Below are 11748 nucleotides of genomic sequence, written 5' to 3' on the forward strand. Positions count from 1 at the left end.
TTAAAGGAAAGAAAAAACCCATTTTTAAGCCCACTCGCTCTTTCAGTATCACAAATCCAATTTTATGTACAAATAAGTTGATTTGCCATGTTTCATTTATTTCATTGTGCTTATGTATTCATCACATTCCCATCTTCCTCCACCTCCTTCTGCGAGCCCACTCTGACCGGTAAAGAGCGTGTGCTCTGTGTGGGTCGGATCGCTGCGGAGTTTCTGTCTTGCACAGCGATGAGCGTTAGTCATCCAGGTTGGTGGATGAAGAGAACAAGTAGCTCAGGTGGGTGGAAGTGCCCTCATATTGGATCACAGAGAGGCCTCAAAAAACAAAGAACAATGCCTCTGAGATGAGAAGCAGAAGTGGAGCAACGTTTTTCAAAATAGGGCTTCAAAAATAACTGTAAATGATACCAGCTTGTGCCTGACAAAGAGGCTTAAATCCTTTTCTTTGTTCCTAATATTCGTTTCTCATCAAGCCAATTAGTTTATGTATATTTAGAAGTCGCCCAAACACACAGGAAATTATGCAGAATTCCTGAAAAGCACAACTCTTTATAATTTCGTGTATATCATGCAAAAAAATAAATAAAGGAATTAATTAGAAATACATTGAATGGAGACTCAAAGGGGTTATCTTTCAACGGGACAATATTGTTGAAGAGCAATACTGAAAAACTTTAGTGCTACTTTAATTGGAATTAAGTGTACAAATTTAAAACCATCTGTGTTTTCCCATATGATTTGGAAATTGGATATGGCTATTACAAGCTCATCAAGTAAAATGTCCCTCAAATCATTTGCATCATTATATCAACAACACCCAAATTAATCTATTAATTTTCCAGTTGAAATTTCCATCAGTTTAAAGGCAATGGAAAAAAATAAATAAAAATGTTAATAAAAAAGGGAGCTTTACAATATACTCTTGATCATTGAATTTGATTGTCTGAGGCAACATGAACAACAGATGGTGCAACCAAAAAGGCAATGAAACTAGACATTTACAGTCCATATACAGGCACACACACTGTACCTAACATACAAAAATAAATCATCAAGTATAAAAAAAGACAGGCTTCGCACCACAGTACATATATCTGATCCATTGTTGAGACTACAACATCATCAATAATTATTCAAATCTACTGGTTGCACATGCTAAGAGATGATAACAAACCAGTTAATGGAAATTTAAAACTCTAGTATGACTCGGCATTTTGTTTTGGCTCAACCCTGTGAGGAAGATGCACACTGCATTTAAAATTTGAGTTCATGTTCAAAGAGTGCGAGCAACAAAAGGCAGGCCCAACCCAACAGGAGACCGAGGTTCTGGAGGAAAAACATGAGGCACGGTCTGTCGGTCTTTACTCGATTCATCTCTGGAAGCTGATGAAAGAGAGAAAATAAGAGTAAGAGCAAAACCTTCAGCAGTTTGGCAGAAATTCAGGGTAGGGCTGGCATTATTCTCTAGTTTTCGTACTTCCACATGACCTCGTGAAAATAACAGTCAGCGATTTTCCCATCGCTCAGTACTTTCCAACTGTACTACTTAAGGTTTAAATCTTAAACCAGAATTTACAAGCACGCTAAGCTCTCCATGACGCTGTTCTGAAGCACAGCTGGACTTTGAGCTTCTTGATGCTGAGGTCAGCTTACTACTAGTTTAACAGGTAAAACCTTTTGTTAATCACACAAATTAGTGTGTTAGTACTTTGCAAAATAATACAAAGTGCACAGCTCAGGTTGATGGGAGTGCTGCTATTTTTGGTCACGTACAAATGCCTGCAAACTGATGACAGACAATCCTGAGAGACACATAGCATGAAAACAGGTTGATATACACACACCCCAAAAAAGGGCTCAGTTTTTGGTTCCTGGTGGTCTCTTGGAGATTGGAATAATTTTATGTGCAATTTTTCATGATCTGCAAAAGCTGTAATTCTCAGCTGTTTTACCAGTTTTCCATTGGTTTAGTTTCTGCTAAAACAATATTTGAACTTGAATTTGAATTTAGTAGTGGCATTAGAACACATTTAATGACCCTTTAAAGACTCCTGCTGGTTAAAATGCACTAATTTAACCAAAGTAATATCACCCATTTGTTTAGTATTTTGACTGTTTTTGTTTAGATTAGATTGAAGTTATTAGCTAACACTAGCAAGACTGAAACATTAAGCTATAGGGGTGCAATGCTGCAGTATTAGCCTTAGCACACATGCTAATGCTAATAGCAAATAAGGAAATGACTTTCACTCACTAAAACTATAACACAAAGCTTTTCGACTGGCCATACCACACAGTAACAATCTTATTCATATTATTAAATCAAAAATCATATTTAGAATCAGAATCAGAATACTTTATTAATCCCGAAGGAAATTAGGGAAATTGCTTATAAAGAGCAACACAGACGTGACAATTTTTTTTGTACGAAAACAACAACATTGTAATCTATTACTGAAGTTAAATGTTTGGAAGTCTATGGGAATTCGGAGCCATCATCTTGAATGAACTGCATTTTTTAACACTGTCCTAGCTGGCGTTTTAGAGCCAGCCTCCAAAGTTTCTGCTTGAGATCATTGGATCAGTTTAATGTTTTGTAAAGTGTTACTCAAACTGGAGTTCAAAAGTGCATTGATACATTGAGGCACTAGTTATTTCTGCACCAGGACAGAGGATCACTGAAAGTAAATTATGTCACCCAGTGCATCTGTTTGGGTCATTCACATTTGGGATTTTTTTTCTTTACTGTTTTTGAACAACAATAAAGTTTTATGGTAGAGACACCATAGATTACACCGTAGGTTCTGTCCTTTTACAGGATTTGTTGTCAACATGGAATGGCTAATAAAGAATATCACAAGCCACGTGCTTCATAAAACCTGGCTTACCATTTCCACCAATGACAAATAGAGAAAAATCCCAGCAGTGACAGAAAAGATCCACTTCTGCACTTCTGTCTCTGAAGAAACAAAAAGTCCAATGTAGAGCCCCATGAAGGCCGTCAGAGCGCTGAGAAAGTTCATTAGCACAGCAGTCTTCACTGAGAGTCCAGAGCTGAGCAGCACTGCAAAGTCCCCTTGGAGACAAAAAGCATACAAGATAAGTCAGCCAGTCGAGGAGAATAGTTTCCAAAAGATAACAAAGTCATCTAAATGAAAACACAGTGACCTCTCACCCATCTCATGTGGAATCTCGTGACACAGGATGGCTACAGTGGTCGCCATTCCAGTCTCAGATGAAGAGGAGAAAGCTGCCCCGATAACCAGGCCATCAGCAAAGTTATGAAGACTGTCTCCCACAATTACCATCACAGCCAGCAGAGAAACCCCTTGTCCTGGGAACACAAAGAGGGCCTGTGTCAACAAACTCATCCTCAAACTGTAACAATTCCTCTGTCGTGCCAGGCAACTAATAATAAAGCACAACTCATTCATCTGCGTGTGATGGCGCAGCTCATTTAAAAAACAAGAAAAAAGAAGTTTAGGTTACTAGGATGTGAAGGACGCCTTGTGTTTGCATGCTCAGGAGACACTTCTGTACACTCCAAGTCATCCACGGGTCCCTGCAAGATAGACATACCTGTTAACACCACAGATTCTTGAACATTTTTAGCCTTTGATTTAAGAGAGAATTGTAGAATAGTTGTCAAATTAAAGGAGATACATGAGACTTAACTTTAGTAGTAGTTATGCTGCCTTTAGCGTTAATATCAAGAAGTTATTCAGAAGTTGTTTCAAGTTATTTCCACAACGCAATAAGTTTGCCATTTGCAAACAATAACTTTCAATGTCTTTGAAATTGCACATCATTAATGTACAATATGAAAACCAGTGGCCCCGAGACAGAATCTTGGGGAACCCCACACAACAGATTTCAGTTTTGATTTTGTAGCATTTGCCTGGTAAACTGATTCCAGTTTTCAAGATAAGTGTTCCTACCAAAAATAATGCCAAACCTCTAACCCCATATGTGCATAGTTTGTTAAGTTAAAGGTTATGATCAACTGTATCAATTTTTTAACTAAAAATACTCCCACAACATATTCTTTGTTTTCAATAGCAAGTTGAAGTTCAAGTTCAAATTTTATTCGCCACATGCAGTGGCAGGTTGCCCTGCAGTGGAATGAACCGCCCCCCAACCATACACACACAACACAGACATCACATGGGGATACAAGTCAGAGAACGGTTGCATTACAGAAAAAACACTGAAATGTACACTACAATGGGAAAGTACAAGAGGAAAAAAAGAGACCTCTACTCATGCTGGGCTAGAGAGGACAGCATGAGAACAGGAAACAAAACTGTATCTATGAAGCCAATGAAAGTGTGTGTTGTGGTTCTTTTGGGTCTAAATCCTTATAGTACTCTGGAAGTAGAGAGATGAGCCTATAGTTTATGAGGAGATGTTTATCTCCAGGTTTACATATTGGCACATCCTTTGCAACTGGTATCTTTTCAGGAAATAAACCATATATAATGACAAATTAAAAATGTGGGTAAATGGTTTCTAAATCCATATTCGTTAGGCTTTCCATGTGAGGGATCTACTCTCTGAGACCTGTTTGTGTATTTAAAAGGATCAAGTCCTGAGGTATTAAACTGTCTTTGCACAATTCAACAGCATGAAGTGATTGCTGAATGATTTAATACTTCTCATTCTCCAGCATCCTACATGTTCTGTTTCTTTACTCCCTCCTACACCACTAATCATTTTGTTATATAAGAGCAGTGCGGAAATTTTGGTGATTTCAGTCAATTTTTGATCAAGAATTTGGGGGAATTAATACTAAATAAAGTGTGATGAAAGATGGGATCAGGATTATGCCAAATCTTTGTACCGCCCCTCAACTTGTGTGGTGAAAACCATTCTCTAGCACAACACTTGCTGCTTTCTTGGAGGCGTAATGGGGGAGTGAAGCATGACTGGGGTGAATGAAATTATTTTCACTTAAATAGGTCTCCTGTGTTACAGTGTTAGCGTACACATTTCATCAATGTGTTGACATGAGCAGAATTGCCTTACTATAGTCACAACCGTGTGTTTTATCACTAAATAAATAACATGGATGGGTATAGGAATGAAAATTTACCTGCGAAGAACAGTCTTTTTATTAAAACAAAGCAAAAAAACTGTTCAGTGTGACTCGTGACTGGACTCACCAGCTGTATTGTGGAGATAGACTTGCCTCTCTGTGAGTGACCATTGCAGTTCAAGGAAAGGTCACCGCCATGACCCTGCACACAAAAGAAATTCATGACATCAGTTGCTCAACATGCACAGTCATAGAAATGTGTTTCTGCTTTTGCAAGACCCTTAAATGTTTAAGATCAGCCTGTGATGCACTGCTTCTGAGTAACTTTCTCAGATTCATCTTTTTTGTCATTAAATTGATAAAGGCTACAAAACAAAAGCCTTACATGACTATGAGAAGGGACTAAAAAGGAGAATAGTTTTTCAATGAGGAAAAAGCTGTAAATCCCAGCAATCACTCCCAAGATCTTCCACAAATAATCTTTTTCTTCATCATAGTCCTCATCACCATGATTGTGTGTGCTGTGATGGAGGCCAAGGATCTGCAAAGTAGACAGAGAGGAAACAATTTACTCCACACTCAAGCTATGTGTGTGGTGGGTTATAGTGGACTGTGCGGTGACCTTGTACCTGTGGTATGAGGTGCAAGAGAGCGTCTCCTGACAGGGTTCCCACTGCCAGACCAACAAACAGCTGCAGGATTAGTGAGTAGGTTTCTTGGCAGGAGTTGAAGAAGATCAGACAGATACCAAACATGGAGCCCACCGTGATGAGAAAGACAGCAGCTGTGCTGTAGCCATATTCTGCAGGAAGGAGACAGCTTTGCATAAAACACCAAACCAAAAATGTAGTAAAGAACAAGTGATTTATTATGTCTGGCCTTCAGAGGCAAGTGCAGCTGATTCGGCCTCTGCAAGCCACTTTGCAACCCGCCTTAACCTCAGCTCATCCGTACACTGCTATTTATGCTATTTCTAACTTAGTCAATGTCATGTTCATTGCTGGTAAGAATTGCAACTATTGGTGTGTTTTATTTAGCTGAAACTATAGCATGTTGTTTTTATTACAACGTTGGTTTGTGAAGAGAAACAATCAGGTAAAGCGTCTTACTCTCGAGAGCTGTGGGCAGAGACCCTCTTGTTTGTTGCTCTTCAGACTCACAGGCATTGCCTAGCAACTGCTGAATGATGGCTGGGCAAATTTGTCTGAAGTGTTCCTTGGAAATCGGCAAATGAGGATCCAGAGCAAAAATATCCACCAGCTGATTGGCTGAAAAACATACCTGATTGGAATAAAAAGAAAAGGCAAATTTGGAGGTGAGTAGGAGGCATTTCAAATCAAGTCTCACTTTGCCTGAGTGAAGTTTTTCATTCAGTGTTTTATGATTTTAAGTACTTTTGGTTTGTCATAACCCAATCAATTTATCTCACCATACCTGTGCCCAGTCACTGTTTATTCCTTCAATTTCGGGGTTGCAGCTATCTTGCAAATCCCTAGCCACCTTCTTTGAACCTACTATGATGCCTCGTCTCTTCCTGTTGCGAGAGTGCATTCCTCCTTCCCGTCCTACTCTCAGCTGACGAAGCAACTCCTCCAGGTCTAAACAGATAAATGGAACACAATATATCAGGGGTCAGTGCTTTAAACCAGCATTTCTTTATTCATCGCTTAAAAAGACAAATAAAAAGATGGGGACAAACTGTTTTGAAATCCAGTACATCAGTCATTTCTTGGTGTGACTGAACCTCAAATTAACCTGCATTTTTTACTGTCATGAAATAATTTTAACAATTTTCAAATGTGTAAGTATAGTTTTATAGTAGTGCCTTTGATGCAGTATTTGAGCATCTAGTCTCAAGATAATCGGTTCCCTCTTGGAGCATGTCTGTTAAGAAGACTTACAAAAAACAAAGAACAGCTAAATCCTCTATTATTGTTCAGTAATCTTGTAATAATCATTAACTGTATAAGAATGATGGACATAGCTTCCTGCATTCTTTCCAATAGCCAGCAGGGGGCGACTCATAGTATGATGCTTTATCACCTTAGTGAACACTCTCCTGATGACTTATTTAAAATAGTATGATGTATGTGATGGTCTCCCTTAGAGTCAAAAAGAAGCAGGATGCGTTTTAGGACAGGCATCCTCTGTGACTGACTCGTCACTCCCTTAAGGGTGTGCAATATTTCCCAGTGTCTCAGTCAGATCCAACCCAGTATTGTGATTCGTGGCTTTAAAGCTGTAATCGCTTCACAGTGGAACTTCATGTACCAATGGGTAAGGTCATGGTGGCTATGACCATATTTTATATAGAGGCTTTAATATGAACAATGGATCCACTGGCTGTTGCTAGTAGAAAGTGTTTGAATTGTCCCACCTGTGCCTTCAATCAGGCAGTGGTTATATTCACATAGTGGGTAAACCAGCTGGTGAACAAAACCATATTTAAAATCTAAGGTGTCCTTTTCTCAGGCTGAAAATGGAGCTAAAACGAGAGCATGTGTTGTACAAAGCTAATGCTGCTTTGCATTTGATGTTTCTATAGGTAATGGTGTGTAGCTGTGGTCTGGAAGGAAAATATACAAACATGCTCTTTTGAACTCACCCATAATCTGCAGGTTACTTGTGCAGTTAAGAGAATGAAAGATATAATCTGTAAAGAAGGCAGGAGGTGGCAGGTTTCTCTTTCTGAAACAGTGGCCTTGGAGAATATGGCTAATGATGGCTGCGGCCACTCTGGGAACAGCAGATGTACCAGCACCTGGATTTCCCTTAACATCAGCATCTTCCAAGAGATGAGCTGCATCGATGCACTGTGGTATGGAAAAACTGAATTATTTATATGCAGGCGTACGCACGGTAAAAAAAGATATATCTGTCAGAAAATGCTCTCTCACTTGAGAACTTGAGAGTATATGGTGGCTGGATGGCTCATAGTGTTGGTTGATGACCTGCAGGATGCTTTCTGTTTCATTGGATGAAAGGAAGCTGTTGTCTTCAGCTGGATGTAAGTTAGTGAGGGCCAGAAGATAGAACTGAAAGTTCCCAGATGAGGAGTAAAAGGAAGAAGGAGGGGGGGCAGCATTTGACACACACAGGTCTTGCAAGTTAATTATATAGTACAGCAGGACAGTTGAGATCTGCTGGTAGTTCTCCTCAGTGAGGACATCCTTCCCATCATCCTTCAGCACGGAGAGGGCTATGTCTGGTGTCAGGCACTGTAACAAGGACAGGAGCGATTAAAAATAATAATTATAATTTTTTTTAATACATTTTATTTAAAGGAAGTTGAAAAAATCTAGGTCATGCTAACTTTTGAAAGATGTTGTGTTGATAACAGCACTACTTTTTCTCTGCACACAATGTTCTGTTCTTTGCTTCTTGGAAAAGAAGCGGTTGAGACCAATTAACCCCACATGCAGGTTGCAAACGTTTGAGAGAGTGAGTGAAGCACTGTTTCTTCTGGGAAAGAGCTGGATATTCACTGAAGAGAGATAAAAGCTACTCTCTTAATTACTAAATCTTAATTTAAAAGTTTGACGCAGACATCCTTATCTTTCACGTCATGCTGCTCTGTTGTATCTTAATTGCCCCTGGGGGATAAATAAAGTCTTTCTGATTCTGATAATCACACTGTCAGCCCAGCTGCACAAGCATGAGTAGTACCTCTAAATCCACTCTGTAGAGTTTATTATGTCAAACGGAGGGATGTTTAAAGCCACGAATGCTCTGTGCAGGTCAAGGACTTAAGCCTCCACATCCACTCACATTCCAGCCATAACAAACATTTTTCCTGCTGTGTGTTCAGGAAAAGCATTATTGCCCTTGCTCAGTTTAGCACTTAGTGACATTTTAGTGATAAAACATTTTAAGACAGGTGTAAGCATTACCTTCTCACACATGTCCTGAGAGCTGCCCGTCCGCTCTGTGCAGCGCACTGCCTGGAGAAGTGTGGTGATCAGCACACTGGTTCTGTTCTTCTGGAGTTGAGCCTTGTTGTCCGGCCCCACGGGCAAATTCAAGGACCTGAGAGCCTCCTGCAGGTACCCCTGCTCCTGCCCTTTCACTTCCAGCATTCTCCCAAGAGGACAAAAATACAGCAGTAGCAGCAGCAAACACCAAGTACTGCTCATGAAGTACATGTTCCTACCAAGGTCGTCAAACTCCCTCACACTTCCAGGACTGGCTAGAGGTTTGAGATGACAAGGAAGTGATACATGGAAAACAAGAAAACAGAGAGAGAGAACTGTATCAAGGTGAATGATGGCAGAAGGCTACTAAGAAAGGCAGTGATGTTTTTTAGACAAGGGAGGTGCTAATAATAGGCACAACTGATCTGACGTGAACTGGACGGTTCGGAGGTGAACCAGTCCTTACAGTGCCGAATGGTCAGTAAAAGCCTGGGCCCCTCAGTCCATAACAAAAGGATTAGTGCAGGCAAGTGAAAGAGAGCACAGGGGCAGGGAGACGGGGGCATGAGGGGGAGACTGTAGACAACATAATTAGTACTGAGGAAAAATAGGGACCGGATAGAAGCTGTTAGAAATGTAAAGAAATAGCTCAAACAGAGCCACATCTGAGATATCTCCTCTTAAGCAGTAGGTATGTGGCACAGAGGCAGACACTGTTACCTTTTTGATTTATATCTCAGTTTTTAGAGCAGTCCATGGATTGAATCGTTTTCCTAATTTAGCAGCTTCAGTTGTAAAAGAGAAAGGGAGAAGGTGATGTGAGTGAGTGCATGTGGTGTGATGATCATAAGCACTCCATGTTTAAGCACCAGCGATGCTCATATCTAAGGTTTTCATATTATGCAGGATCTCTGAGTAATCAAGGATCAACCATGCACTGCAAAACACGCTAAGCTTCCCAACATCCTCCTACACTGGAAACCCTGCAGGTCGATTCGACCCGGCAACAAGAGCACATAGTTTATTGTTTAAAAATTCCTGTAAGCTACAATAACACCTGAGAGAGAACAGATGAAAAAGCTTACCCGATGTACCAGGCCTATACCGTTCTCCACTCTGCTCCAATCAGCTGCTGTGACGAGGTCTGTTTTCCTCCTAGGGTGAAGGTTTTCCTGGTAGGGCAGACCAAAGATCCAGTGCTAGTTTGGGGAGAATTTTTGGGCATTGGTGCTGCCGGTAAAACCCTCTTATGAGAAGTGAGTAAGCTCCTGAAGATTAGCTGCGACAGCCTTGGAAGGCTGTAGTTACCATGGAGAGTGCTGCCTCATTTTCAACAATAAGGTGATGGTGGGGGGCTGGCCTCTAGCAGGGGTGACTGAATGGCTGAAGCCTGATGGAGTAATACTTAAAAAGCTCCCTTAGGAAAAAAGGTTTATGCATAAATAGACTGCTTTGCTGTGTTTCTCTCTCTTTCTGTATTTTTTCTGTCTCTCTACATCATATATTTTCTTTTTTTTATCAATATATATCACATCCCTACAAAGAAAAATCCATAAAAGTTTCAATTCATGCTCTTAATCCTGTCACTGTGAGCATCTATACTGCCAGAAAAAACAGGTGTAACACAGGCTATGAAAAAAGAAACATTGTTCTCGGCTGTGACAGCAAAGTGCTCACACTTATGCACGCCATGTCTCGTGTATAAGATGGACAAACAAAAGCCATTTTCAAAAGTTTCTTTAGATTTGTAGATAGAGGCAAGCAGTGAGTTTTTCTGACCTTTCTAATGCAGAACAACATCTTCAATGTAGCGTTAATGGGATCCTGGTTGTGCTCGATAAATTAAAAAAAGAACAAGGGTGTTTGTTCAGGAGGGACTCGTGAAATGATCTGGCAGCTTTTTAATAGCTTTTTATATAAAACGGGTATGTCAAACTCATTTCATATTCGAGGGCCACAAACAGCCCACTTTGTAAAATCCCTATTTTTGTCAGGGCAAAGAAGTTTAAGTATACATTTAATCCCAATCTTAGTATTAGAAAAAGAAGTTAGTGCAATTAATCTGTCTCAGATTTTCTATGTTATAGGTAATGAAAGAAATCTGTCAGCATGACTCTTAAATTAAAACTGTAAGTAAATAAATAACTCAGTGACTGTCTTATAATCATAAAATAAAGGTTTTTGTCAATTCACAGAAAATGTCTTTGACTTTTCTGTCATCTAACTGTTTATCTATTACTTACTTAATCTGGCATCGTATGAATGGCAATGGGAGAGATCCCCATCAGTATAAAAAGCTGTGAAAGTTGTAAAATTGCAATTCAATGCCCTCCTTCACAGTGTCCCATGAAATCCAGCGGGCCATATTGAGTCTTTGCCAGGCATGGCCATGGAGTTGGACCCAGCAACAGGTGATTCATATTGAGGCTGATGAAAGGCTTTTTGTTCCAATGGTTTATTGAGCACTTAGTTTAAGACCATGGTGACTGTAGGCTTAATATACTGTGGACTGCTAGTTTGTTTTGTGTGCTTTTAGGTTTTTGTTGTCCTGAACACCCTGGAGTGGTTTTTATAAATAAAATGTATTTTTTTTGTCCTCCTGTACTTACCACCTCCCTGCCATCAGGTGATTAGCTGCTCTCCACCTGATGGAGAAGGACCTCTCTCTCTTTCCTTTCTACACATGGTTACATAAACATCACAGTGGAAACTAAGCATGTTGCCTGCAGCTCTATTAGATTCAACTATTCATGTTTACCATAACTTAGTGGAAATCAGCCCAGTCTTCATGTATATCACGGC

At 40.0% G+C, this 11748-nt stretch overlaps 1 protein-coding gene across 4 annotated transcripts; it reads right to left on the minus strand.

Moving 5' to 3' along the window:
* Positions 1-40: 40 nt before the first annotated feature.
* On the minus strand, positions 41-11346 carry LOC113029143 (zinc transporter ZIP12). 4 transcript variants are annotated; one of them, XM_080306058.1, is made up of 14 exons: positions 11190-11346; positions 10032-10118; positions 8926-9217; positions 7933-8253; positions 7641-7848; positions 6470-6633; positions 6145-6316; positions 5665-5837; positions 5421-5576; positions 5163-5237; positions 3490-3562; positions 3176-3334; positions 2889-3076; positions 41-1383 (listed from the first exon to the last, which is right to left on the minus strand). In XM_080306058.1, exons 3-14 carry the CDS (start codon positions 9175-9177, stop codon positions 1255-1257), a joined length of 2070 nt encoding a protein of 689 aa, XP_080162184.1. In that variant the 5' UTR covers positions 9178-9217; positions 10032-10118; positions 11190-11346; the 3' UTR covers positions 41-1254. The 4 variants fall into 4 exon arrangements, with proteins under 4 accessions (XP_080162184.1, XP_080162185.1, XP_026035598.2 ...); XM_080306059.1 differs by having other exon boundaries at positions 6551-6633; positions 8926-9221; XM_026179813.2 differs by having other exon boundaries at positions 8926-9221.
* Between the last annotated feature and the right edge of the window lie 402 nt (positions 11347-11748).

This window comes from Astatotilapia calliptera, chromosome 9, assembly GCF_964374335.1.
Source record: "Astatotilapia calliptera chromosome 9, fAstCal68.1, whole genome shotgun sequence".
In the NCBI taxonomy this organism is placed as follows: domain Eukaryota; kingdom Metazoa; phylum Chordata; class Actinopteri; order Cichliformes; family Cichlidae; genus Astatotilapia; species Astatotilapia calliptera.